The sequence below is a fragment of the Nothoprocta perdicaria genome, unplaced genomic scaffold (genome assembly GCF_003342845.1).
Source record: "Nothoprocta perdicaria isolate Ctin4 unplaced genomic scaffold, notPer1 scaffold_416, whole genome shotgun sequence".
Lineage (NCBI taxonomy): Eukaryota > Metazoa > Chordata > Aves > Tinamiformes > Tinamidae > Nothoprocta > Nothoprocta perdicaria.
This window is the reverse complement of record NW_020455662.1, coordinates 68,468-81,306: the sequence shown is the minus strand read 5'-3', so window position 1 is coordinate 81,306 and position 12,839 is coordinate 68,468. Positions and strand designations below refer to the sequence as shown.

Here is a 12,839-nt window from a genome sequence, read left to right as displayed (position 1 = left end):
TTTTAAGGCTTTTAATGCTCACAGAGCCTGGCAACTATTGCTCAGTCCTCTGAGCCTCCAAGAAACGAGAAACCCTCTCAGCCTCTCCCTGTCTTTCAAAACCCCCTGCAGCCCTTTCCTCCACTGCTTCCTGCTCCCAGTGCCCCATTGCCCAATGCAGCCATGCCCTTCTCTTTTTCCTGGGAGGAAAAATGTGAAAAATGTCSCTGGCATCAACTTTTTGTCCTTTGGGGGAGAGGCAGAGCAGAKGAGACCTGCTGCAAGGTGCTGCGTGGCGGTTACCCACCCTGACCTATTTGTTGTAGCTCTTTGAGATATCTGCTGTGGCAGCTGTGACCAAAGCCAGTGACTTTCTGCCTTTTTATACCTAAAATGTGCTCTGACACTGCAGGGTCAGTCCCAGTTACTGTGCAAAAGAGAGGGCATTTCGGTCAGAAGGCAAAACTCCCGTTTGAGTTGTACACCAGATTTTGTTTGTAAATTACAGGAGGTCTGTTTTTATGCAGATTTTATAAAATGTTGCTGGCCACTGCTGGTAAAGCTAAATAAATTAGGATATTATTTAATTTTGTGGGAGAATAATCTTTACTCCAGTTCTGCTTATGATTCTTATCCTCTCCTCTCTATTTCTGATGGTAATATGCAGATCCAGGCTGAACAATTTGCTCCCTAAACACTTCTATTTTAAAACGCAGTATGAGTTGCTGAGCAAAATAAGATTTTTTTTCCCTTTTTTTGCGGAATGTGAAACAGGTTTGACAACGCAGGTGTCTCAGCGAGAGGTTTGCCCAGTGACTAGCACACCACTTTAACACCTCATTAATTTCCACAGCCTTGGGAAGACGTTTGCATTGCAGGGTGAAATACTGACAACTAGAATTACTGACAGCCCTGGTTTTCTGTTCGTGCGGACTTCGGCTTCGTGCCTGGCTACACCGGCTAGAGAGAGGGAGAGGATGTGTAGTTCGGAGCCTGGGAATCAAGTCGGTGCTTCCATAGGGACTTCGGTGTGAGCGCCCGCAGGAGAGGAGTGCTGCCTATTGCAGACTGCAGACGCTGTAATAACGGGGAGCAAGGAARTGCTTAAGCTAAATGGGCTTGTAAATGAGGCAGGAGCTGCAGAGTGGCAGGGAGTATGCAAAAACCTGCTGTGTGCACGCCCCGTGCAGGGCAATGGCATGGTTTATAAAGGATGGACTGGTGGCTTAGCAGCTAGGGAGCTGGTCTCAGAAAGCCCAGGGCTTGTTTCACCTGTTGCAAAGATGAAGATCTCGTTGACCTCGAATGGAAATCCTATGGCATAAAGTGAAATTCTGGAAGGGCTTGGGGGAAAACAGTGGAAACTCAGAAGCTTAGAGCACTTCTGCTTTGGYGCTGGGATGCTAAATGGTCAGAGGGCCTGGTTTCTTGCTGCTGGTTAGTTTGAGTACAGGACACCTGCCAAAGTTCACAATTCAGGATATATTTGTGGTATGGTGAGAGGCTGATACGTTGACAAGGGTGCCTGCTCTCGTAGCCCTGCTGCAGCTCCTGATGAGGTGAGGTAGGATGGTGTAAAAGTTACTCGTCTGGATGCTCGGGAGGTGTTTCTGCTTCTGCACCAGGATGCAGCCCTGGTTCTTGAGAAGGTTCTGGAGGAGAGCGCTAAGGTGAGGCCGGACACTTGGTACCCCCTCCCGTTGGCTCCCGCCTCCCCGAAATCCCGGCAGAGACACTTCTCCGACACGGAGCCCATCTCCGACACGGAGCGTTAAGGAGGGTACCGGGGTTCTGGCTCCTCCGAAGCAGCCTCTGTAACGAGGGGAGAGGGGCTGCTTGCCGGGGAGATGYGATGCAGAAAGGGGAGGCTGGCGGGCGAGGGTGGCCTCCGCTGCCCTCGAGGAGGCTCGTGGACCTCAGAGCCCGGGGACAGTTTCCTGCCCTGCAATAGGAACTTCTTCCCTGTGAGGGTGCCAGAGCCCTGGAACGGGCTGCCCAGGGAGGCTGTGGAGTCTCCTTCTCTGGAGGTCTTCCAAACCCGCCTGGATGCCGCCCTGTGCCCCGTGCTCTGGGTGTGCCTGCCGGAGCGGGAAGGTTGGACTAGGTGATCTCGAGAGGTCCCTTCCAACCTTGAATACTCTGTGATTCTGTGAATAGGCAAGGGGGAAATCAAGGCCTCCTCAAGGCAGGAGGAGGCTCCACGCTCAGTGCACTGGATTTTAGCCCAGCTTCTCGAGAAGTTGCTGTGATTCCTCTGGACACAGGGGTAGTTTTAACGTGTRTTTCTGTCTCTCTCTAGCCCAGAGGGGCTTTAGAAAGAGATGTGTTTAGAAGGCAGACCTGCACGCATAGGCAGGGAGATGGGCTCGTGCAAAAGGACGTCTCCTGCTCTGTGCTTATAGAAATATGTTTTACTTGCGAGAAGCATAATGCACATTATATAGATTGTAGGTTGTTTTTTATGTTCCAGTTGCTGAGTGTCTCAGGATATTTGTCTCTTTGCAAGCGTGCCGTAGCAGCGTCGTCCAGCAGAGAGCAAATATTTTGTTGATAAAATGCTGAATGCGCAGTAAGAGAATCTGCAGAACTGGGTCACCAGAAGGTTCTTCTCATCTTTAAGCCCCTGAACAATTCTTGTCCTGAACTGTGCTCCTATCTCCTTCCTTGACAGGTTGTTTGTAACCCTTTGGGGGACTGAAAAATGTTATGAAGCCGCTCTGTAAGTGTGTTCATACAGTCTGGAAGGGTGTTCATGATGTGGACTGACATGTAAAAATTCTGCTCAGTGGCAGCATCATGACTTGAAGGTCAGATCTGTGCACGCTTAGATTCTTTCTACATGTAGTGATAGGTTTTCAGAGTGTTTTTACCAATTATGTTCTGTCTTTAAGAAAAATTTAGCTACTTTTTGTCTCTTAGTTTACTGAAGCAGACTGCTTCAGACTGCCATTCTAAGCACGTACATGATACTGTCATTAAAAGTAGTTAAATTGAGAATATTAGCGGCACTTCTAAGACATTTTTGTGTAGCTCGGTGCTTTTCCGCCTGTGGTTCTGCAGATTTTCAACAGCTCAGAGACTAAGGAAAGCAAGCCGGTTGTCAGGAGGCTTTAATTCTCCATATAATAATGTTCCACTTGAAAATGTTAGGGTATATGAATCACAATAAATATATAACAAAACATTATTAATTATAAAAACAATATATGTGTTGTTATACATCTTGTGTGATTGTAATAATATAGATGAGGTATGATAATAATTAGATATGATATTAGATATAATAATATAATGATAATATAGAGTTATTATTCATGCAATAATATTATTATTCTAATCTGTATTAGCGTTAAGGTAAGTATTTGTGCCATAGCTGTTTACCTGTAGCTGTTACTTGAAGCTGATGATCTTTACAGCTCAGAAAGCTTTGAGTCTCAGATCCTTGGGTGGCGTTAGTCAGCACAGCCCTTTTGATTTAGATTGACTCTGTCACTGGGGTGTGTCTGGCTCATAATGCTGTATTTGAAATGATTATTGCAGTGATTAAATGATTATTGGAATGATTTGCCTTACCACGTTTGACTAGTTTTTCGACTAAAGCTATACTGAAGGATGCTGCTTATCATATGGTAACTGACAGATGTGATACTTGATCTCTCTTTCAGACTAATGGACACATATCTGCTAATGGAGACGTGTATCAAGAAAGGCTGGCACGTTTGGAAAATGATAAGGAATCTCTTGTTCTGCAAGTGAGTCCTCACTTAAATTATTTTCTTCCATGCTTGCATTAATAAGACTTTTTGTGTTGTGTGATGAAACCTCTGAGGATTTATTTGCAGCTGTGCTGTCGCACAAAGTGATTGGAAGTGTTGCAGAAACCTGGGGGTTAACCCACATTGCAGATTGGGGTGGATTTCAGATTGGAGTTGAGTAGCCTTCCTCTGTGCCTGATCTTTCTGAGCCTTGCTGACTGAGCTGGCCYGCAATGTCATCGTCTTTCTTTCCTATATATCCTTAAGAACATCTTCTTCCTTGRCTGTTCATGTGCTGTCCACATGAGGTGACATATGCCCTGTCCTGACACCCACCAGAGTCCCCCCTTGCCACTGCCACCAGGCTCTGGAGGGGACAAGGACTATGAAAGCTGTGGGGCCAGCTCGTTTACCCTYGCTCCCAGAGTGGTGCTCGCTCCCTCCAAAGAGCCTGTTTAAAACAAACAAAATGTTATTCAGGAAGGGCTGATGGGAATCAATCTGCAGTCCCAGAGGTGTTTTCCTGGTCGTTCTTGCCTGGCCTCGGTTGGTTTGCATTAACTTCCTTTGGTTTTATCTGTTGGGAAGGGAGAAGCTCTACAGTGCTATGCACTGTAAGTAATCACTCAGAAAGAATAACTGGTACTGGGTGAGGTTTCACTGTTCTGTTTTAAGGTAGAAACTAGTAGTCTTTAGTCAATGCACTGTTACAGCATCTTTAATTTTCATGTGTTAGAAAATACTGACATAGCAGGGTTCTGGTGAGGAGTCAGTAGCAGCTCTGTTGCTTACAAGTTAGCTGTAAAATACAACAGCAGCTTCCTTGTGAAAACTCTGCAGGAGAGATGCAAAATTGCAATGCATCTGCCAGAAGTTCAGCTGAAATTCCAATAAGCTTGAGGGAAAGGTCCTTCCTCTTCACTTGGCTTTGACGTGCACTCTGTCCACTATAGCAGTCTGCTGTGCACCATCCTTATGGTTTTGTTTTGTCTGGGGTCAAACCAGTGCTAATATATATGGTCACTGAGGTGACACAGTCTGTACAGGTGCAAGGTGCTTAACATGCCTCCCTTCATCTCCCTCTCTGCAGGTGAGTGTGCTTACAGACCAGGTAGAGGCCCAAGGAGAGAAGATTCGGGATTTGGAGTTCTGTCTGGAGGAGCACAGGGAGAAGCTGAATGCCACGGAGGAGATGCTGCAGCAGGTAGTGCCAAGGAGCACTTCTGTCTTCTGTTCTGTCTTACTGGATTGCATTTTGTCTCAGTGAGAGCAATTTGCTTTGGTTCAAGATGTTTTATCCCTTGAAGTCACTTAGCTAAGTGATAATTCTCTTGCCACTGCATTTGTTTTAAGGTCGTYGACATTGCTTTGCACTACAGGAATCTAGCCCTGCTCTCCCTTAGAGTCTTTCCCCACTGAACTTTGGTGAGGTTTGGATTAAAACCTCTGGCAAAATAGGTGGGTTCTCCTCAGAGCTCCTGGCTGCCCAGAGCAACTGTGATGACAGACAGGTTATTTTCTAGTCTTGGCAGCCCACCAGCAATAGTGCCCCCACAATTTCAGATGCATTCTGGATGCCCTGAGTCTGTCAGATGGGCTTAGTACCGTGTCCCCAGGCTCTATKCCCTGGAAAGACAAGTTTGATGGTTTGCTTCATCAAAGAGGCCTCTCACTGTAGAAATGTAGTGTCTGTTTCTGTGTATGTATCTTAGTGCAAAGTGTAGAATTCGTTTTCCCTTGGATGGATAATCCTTGTTCTTTTGCTCTATATCTTAAATCAGGAGCTTTTGAGCAGAACGTCTCTTGAAACTCAGAAGCTGGATCTTATGGCAGAGATTTCCAATCTGAAGTTAAAGCTTACTTCTGTAGAGAAGGACAGATTGGACTATGAGGATAGATTCAGGGACACAGAGGTGAGTAAAATTAAAAAAAAGAATCTGTTGCGAGAGCTTTGCAGGGCTTCATATTATCTAAAAATTTCTTGGAATTTAACTTTTTCAGACAAAAGGAGGAATTCATCTTTCAGACATTTATTTTTTAAAGTAAAAACAGCTCCCTTTTTCACAGAATCACAGAATGGTTGAGGTTGGAAGGGACCCTCCTAGAGATCATCTAATCCAAACCCCCTGCTCCAGCAGGGATACCTAGAGCACACGGCACAGGATTGGTTGGTAAATGTTAGTTTTACAAAGAAAAAGATTTCAAAAAGAAATTTTAATTCTCGTCATTAAATTTCAGGAGGACTTAAATCACGAATGTGTTGCACTTCCCTGTGCCAACATGAGATCTGGCTACTAATGAGTGAGGTTGTCTATTTGAGGTAAACTTAAAGCCTGCTGCACGTGACGTACAGCAYGTGGCTTTTGGATTCAGTAAGAGGGAGAAAGAGGTGACTCTGCGTGGTGGCTTTTTGAAGTCTCACTCCAAACCCCAGTCCTAGAAGAGCCCAGGGCTGAGGGGCTTCTCTTCAGRCCCGCTTCAGCCAGGCAGTGTTCAGGGCTTCATTGCAGGAGTGATGTTCCCCCATGTCACACATACCTTGGCGTCTGCCTGGGGAGCAAAGCACATTTTCCAATTCCAACCTCAGTGATGAGCTGAAATGTCTGAGGTTCAGACCGTGCATGCTCCAGATGTTGTTCATTTCTGTAAGGGAAGAAACCATAATGTCATCACAGTGGGCAACTCTTGCATTACTCCTTTTAATCACTTCACTTTTAACCATTTTTAAATTTCTTTACTTTTTTTTTTCTATATATTTTCCATCAAAGTGTCATACCTGCACTTGTATTGCAAATGGAAATGGAAAAAGTTAGGTTTGCTTCTTATATTGGTGTCTGTTTCAAGCGATCCACAGACCCAAGGAGATCCACTGGTTGAAAACTGGTGACTTGAAGTTCCATCTGCATGTGAGGAAGAGCTTCTTTCCTGTGAGGGTGCCAGAGCCCTGGGAGGCTGTGGAGTCTCCTTCTCTGGAGATCTTCCAAACCCGCCTGGATGCCGCCYTGTGCCCCGTGCTCTGGGTGTCCCTGCTGGAGAAGGGGGGTTGGACTGGATGATCTCCGGAGGTCCCTTCCAACTTCAGCCAGTCTGTGCTGTGATGCCGTGATTCTGTGTATGAATCATGTTCTGATTTGCAAAATGATGACACAGCGATGGTAGCACCTTTTTAAAAATGTTGAATATCTGGCTACCATGAAGCCATAGGCAGCATTTACATAGAGTTCTTTTCCTCTAATTTCTGCAAGTTTTGGTATAAAAAATAACAGAATTACTCTAAAAGCATCTGACTTTGCAGTCCAGGCAAGTGCTGTGCATAGCAGTGCTGAAGAAATTGGCAGAGGGAACTATGGAAGGAATTCCTGTTTTTTTTTTTTTTTTTCCTTTTTGGTTTCTGAGGAAGTCTGTTAAGAATTGGCTGCTTTCTGAACTCCCATGAGGTCTAATTGCCCACATAAAACTTAGCTTTTCACACATTCTCATGTACAGCAGATAAATCTCTTCAACTCTATACTGACACCCATCGTAAGCAGTCTGGATGATGGATATATGAATTGAAGCCAGCAATAAATGACATTGAGGGGATGCAAGATTTGGTCCAAATGACTGCAGTGAACTGCTGCTTCCAGTAATTAAACTATTAGATAATTGTCATATGCCAGAACTAATGGACTATTACTAAAATCTGTTCCTTCCTCTCTTTAAAAACCAAAATAGTGCAGTTTAGTGCCATACAAGTGGTTATGTTGCTACTTCTGTGTTTCAATGCTTTTGAGCTGCAGAAGTCTCAATTTCCATTTTGTCCAGTGGAATCAGCTGCAAGGCTCTCCCCCGTGTGATCCTGTGTATGAAACCTGTGACCAGCACTCTGCAGGTAGCACTTGTTCAGGGGCTGCCTACAGAATTATGGTTGAGGTTTAGTCCTGCTTACCACCCAGTTTTGCTCAGCTGCCTAAGTAAGTTCCTCCTGTGCACCACTCTTTCTGTGAACATAGGCCTCAGTGGTAAGCTTGGTAAGCTCTTTTTCTTTAGTGCTTCAAGACTTTCCYGTCTGGATGCTTGCAAATACACAGCCTTTTCAGAGCATAATTAATTGGGATTCCCAGCTGATCCGTTCTTCAGATCCTTCCAGTCTTGCTGCTTTCCCAGCAGACAACGCGCAAGGACCGCGGGTGGTCGGAGTCGGGCTGAGTTTATGTAAGAAAATACTGTGCTGGGGAGTTTGTTTAGGGAGGAGTCCATAACCAGACATGGTCTTTGAAACAGCAGCCAGAGGTTACACTGGCTCRCTCAGGGGGAATTCTTTGTAATTTAAACACCACCAGGCTCCTTCACACAGATGAATTTCTGAGTGGAGCAAAACCATGAATGTAATTTGTGCTTCCAGTGCCAGGAAGGATCCCCTCCTCCCCTGCCTAAAGTTATCATTGTGTGATGAGTGTTATAAATGTGTTAATATATAAGCAGCAAAAGGCTTTGGGCCAGTGGAAAGAGGAGCTGTTGAGTGCCTTTGAGGAGAGACCTGAGTCAGGCTCAGAAGAGTTCAGTTTAATGGTGCTTTCTTGTTCTGCAGGTTCTTAGCACAGGGCGTTAAGGCCAGGGTAGATGTTTTAACCCATTCACGGTGTCTGAAGAGGAAGTACTAAGCTCAGTACTAAACCCCCTCCATGGGGGCCCACCAAAGTCAGCTAGTGCAGCMAGTGGCTCTTTGGTCTGATCAGAAATCCTTGTGAACCTCCTGAGGCCCTAAGTATCATAGGGACATAAGTACCTCAGGCATGACTTGCTCCTCCAGAGACTTCATTTATGCCATCTCTTTTTTACTAATGAGGATCTCTGTATGAAAGCTGATGAATGTATTCCTCTGCCTTGAGAAACTRAGAATGTCATTTACAGTAATTGTGTTATACATAACTGGAGACACTAGGTAGTATTGCACTAGCAGAAGAGTAATTGAAAGTATTTTGAGGGTGAGACATGCTCCAAGGGCTCTTCTTTAGTTCTGTTTAGTGCTTGAACAAGCTGTACTGTATATTTTGATGACCCACTGTCAATAATAAATGAGACAGTTATCAAGGGGATTCTTAAAACAATAAACAGAATTAATTTTCTGCTCAGCAGCTTCAGCAGTTATTGCTCTGCGGTCGATTTTGACAGTGGATCATGCCAAAGCAAAGAGGATGGCAGCAGGAGAGAAAAGCCCCAAACAAGTCAATGACCACATCAAAACTACCCATTGTCCCAAGGAACACAGATTTGTTAGAGATCTTGGACAACTCTTGTTGGAAAGAAACAGTTTAATTACTATAATGTGGTCTGTATGTTTAGAGTGAGGAGCTTGGTCAAGATCAAACGTTGAAGGATCAGTGAGGAATTGCAAGTGTATCCAAATCAAAAACATTGCACATTAGCAGTAGTAATTATTAATAGCCTTAAAATTTACCTTTTCATTCAATCTTTCTATTTCTGGTAACTGAGCTTGGATGAAATAGACATAGGTAACCTTTTTTTCAGCCACTCCGACACGCATTTATTACTGTAATTGATTTAAAAACAGCGACTGCAATTTCTTGCTTCCTTCATTTGGGTCAGGATGCTAGTCTGCAGCCTCTGGAGAGCTGTTTGTGACTCATTATGGAAATGCGCTTTTTAAAATGATCCACAACTTTCGTAAACGCCTGGCTACTACCATCATAGAAATTCCTTTGCCTGCGTTATGAAAAGATAGAAATTCCTGTCTGCGTTGTCTGTATGCACAGAAGTCATAGGATACCCATTTTATTTGCTTACGTGGGTGTGCTGAAGGGATGTGCTGTCGCAGAGACGTGCTCAGGGGTTGCCCCACAGGAGAGAGGTGGAGGTTTGTAGGCTGCTCGTCTCAGCTGTAAAGCAGTAAGGGATGGGGGCAGCAGGACAGAGACTTGCTGGGGCTGCAGGCCGCTTGATTTTCCAAGTCCCTGTTGTCATTGCCTCTCCAGTTAGGGGAGTTCAGTCCAGCCTTTAGCTGAGGGGACCCTCCTCTAGCAGCGACGTCGCTGTGAAGCCACAAAACTTCTGGATATGGGGGGCCAGTTCCTACTAACAGGAGGGGGGCTTTGTTCAGGTGAAGCAAGGCAAAGACGGCTCTGTCTCCTGAGGCTAAAGCCAATCATGGAGCTCCTTTAATTGCTCGTATCAACAATAATCTGTCCTTAGATTACAGCCAGTTCTGTTATGCGATAATAAAAGGCGGTAGACTTGATGCAACCTTCATGTACATCCTTGTCCACCCAACACTCATACTCACTTCTCTCTCCTTGGTATGATTTGCACTATTCTATACTATGAAGTTCATGCTTTAAAGAGCATGAAGGAGCTTGTTTTTCCCCCAGTGTCTGAGCATTTTTGAGCTATTGCTCAAGAAATACAAATAATACTGCAGTGTCCTCACATGCATCAATCACATGCAACATTAATCCAGAGTTTCCCAAGGAACAGGAAAACATGAAATGGGGCAGGAAGGCAGGTGTTTCCAAGGACYCACACGTACCCTTCAAATGCCAGCCTATATTTCCAGGCTGAGCCAAGAGCTCTTCGAGTCGCTTCCAAAGCAGAGGGAATTCCCAAAGCCTGGCTTCAGGAGCAGTCACTGGGGCCTCTGATGCTCGAGTGCATGTGCTGGTGCCTGACTTTGTGCAGAATTGCAGTGTTGGTCTGCGCAGAGCCCCTCTCCCTGCTCTGGTTTTACTCTCCTGCTGAGGCTTGCCTGGCCAGCTCTCATTCCACCTTGTTTATTAAGTTCTGTCTTTCTGGTCTTGTTCTTCCCTTCACCCAGGATTTGATCCAGGAGATAAATGAGCTGCGATTAAGGGTGGGAGAAATGGACAACGAAAGGCTCCAGTATGAGAAAAAACTCAAAACTACCAAAGTAAGTGAGGCTAAGGGGAAGAAGCAGAGCTGTGGGATTGCAGATTTTGTTCTCTTTTCCCCTGTCCCAGCTATACCCTGCAAAGCCCTGAGCAACCTCAGGCACTCACTTAACAACAACAGCAACAGCAAAACCCAGAAAGGGGGTATTTCCAAATTTCATGTTGTGGTTTTTAGATCTAGACCCCGTTTTTTTCATGAGGAACCAACATCCTTGGTGGTGGCTGTGTCACTATAAATATATGACTGTTTAGATCCCTGTTTCAGTGAACAGTGGTTGCAGTACATAAGGTGTRTGCCATGGGGGAGGCCAAAGCTGAGCATTTATTTTCTCCTAAATGTGCTGAAAATCAGCCACTCTATTCTGGAGGAGTAACATTCACCTAAGGAATTGTAGCATTCTGTTTCTGCAAGTGTTTAACTTCTCTTTGCCTTTTAGCCTGTCTCTTTTCTATCTTTAGTTTCCTCTCACTCCTCTGTCTCTGTTACCAGTCTCTAATGGCCAAACTTTCTAGCATGAAAATCAAAGTGGGTCAGATGCAGTATGAAAAGCAGCGGATGGAGCAAAAATGCCAGATGCTAAAGGTGTAGTAGTTTAATTTGGCCTGTTTTGAATCTTTCCTGTCCCACCGTTTTCCGGTCGGTCGTGCATCTCGCTGCCATTCTGTGTCCTGCATTAAGTGCTGTGCGGTGGTGGTGTGTGGTGCTCCCTTTCTCACTAGGCATAGCAATCTCTTCATCTTACTCCTTCTACATGGCTTTCGTATTGGATGGAAGAGGAGTTTAGTGTTGTGAACTTGGCATTCGTTACTCATAACTGAATTAGACTTTAGGTTAAAGATTTTTCCCCTTCCACTGCCTCTTCTCCAGCTTACATCCTTTTTTAAAAAAAAAAAACTAATTTTTTCTAACCATCATACAGATTTTTTTTTTTTTTCATGAAAACTAACTAGGAAACAACGATTCCTTTACAGGCTCCTCTCTCTCTAAACATGCTTTTAACTCAGAATATACCCGACATGGACAACCTTGTGCAGCTGCAGTTGTCCATGGCTGTGCTGAGAGCTTTTCAAGGGGCTGAGAGAGGGTCTCGTTGTGGAGAAGTCCAGGTCATACCCTGCCAGAAACCTCAGCAAAGCTATTACCAGTTTGGAGGGTGGTGCTATAATGCCTATTGCAGAGCAGCTTTGGTTTCTTGAGGATTTCAAGATTGCACTTTTATTTTTTATATATTTACAGTTGCCTTAGTGCAAAGATGAACTGATTTCAGGAAGCACTGCAGTTTCTAAAAAAGCTAAATGCATGAATTGATGCCAGTATTTTGCTAGTGCAGATGGTTAGAGCTAAGTCAAAATTTGACAGCATTTATCTGATACTCCCCATCTCCCCCAAATGCCTTCTGTGGTCCTCCCACAAATCTCAGCACTGAGTTTCCTTCCCCAGTGTGCGAGCAGCAAGCCTAGATTGTCACCCAAGACCATCAAGCCCATAAACATGCTCAGGTGAAAATCTGGCACCACTGCGACACCTCTCCAGTGCACGTGGAGACTGTGTGTAATCAGTTCTGTGTCTGTTGCAGGATGAACTGGCAGCCTTGAAAGAGAAGCTGGAGCAGAAGGAAGCCGAGGTAAAAAGGTTGCAAGAAAAGTTGGTCTGCAGAATGAAAGGAGAAGGGATTGAGATACTGGACAGAGGTAAGGAGAAGGGAGGCTCTTTCTTAGGCCTGTGCAGGGGCATCATGTAGTTCGCTATCAGCTAATCTGAATCTGATGTTTCTGTGAATTATTATACAGAAAATTTAAAACCACACTTCCCACATACTTTTTGTCTTCATGTCAGCCATAAAATTATATTGTGAGTATTCACAATCCAGCTGCCGAATCCAACCTTAGAGCAGGCTCTGGGTCAGCTTGAAGCTTGTAATCCCTAGTTAGCCCTTTGTATATTTTGCACACCTCAAAAGATGCAGTTTATACTGATTTAAACCAGTTCCCCCCAAAAGATTATACGGAGGGAAGAACTTTCTGTGTGAGTCTCTGAGCTGGGCTTTGCTTAGCTTATACACTCYTCCCTGCTAAGGAAGGGGGAAAAACATATTGCAACCAAAGTGAGATTGGTACTAGCAAGTCTTCAGCATTGCCCAGCACAAAATGTGTGAAATTGAGGATTGGGTCTTCTTTGTTCATGAGAGGAGGCTTAATC

General features: G+C 44.8%; 1 protein-coding gene across 9 annotated transcripts in view; it reads left to right on the top strand.

Moving 5' to 3' along the window:
* PPFIBP1 (PPFIA binding protein 1) overlaps nucleotides 1–12,839 on the top strand; it is a 62,441-nt gene that overhangs the window by 28,706 nt on the left and 20,896 nt on the right. For 5 of the 9 annotated variants that reach the window (XM_026045914.1, XM_026045908.1, XM_026045906.1 and 2 more), the window contains exons 4-9: nucleotides 3,645–3,731; nucleotides 4,825–4,938; nucleotides 5,516–5,647; nucleotides 10,546–10,638; nucleotides 11,130–11,222; nucleotides 12,217–12,331. In XM_026045914.1, coding sequence (XP_025901699.1) covers nucleotides 3,645–3,731; nucleotides 4,825–4,938; nucleotides 5,516–5,647; nucleotides 10,546–10,638; nucleotides 11,130–11,222; nucleotides 12,217–12,331 — 634 coding nt within the window. The remainder of the gene's footprint in view (nucleotides 1–3,644; nucleotides 3,732–4,824; nucleotides 4,939–5,515; nucleotides 5,648–10,545; nucleotides 10,639–11,129; nucleotides 11,223–12,216; nucleotides 12,332–12,839) is intronic. The other 4 variants (XM_026045912.1, XM_026045911.1, XM_026045913.1 and 1 more) reach the window with 1 other exon arrangement.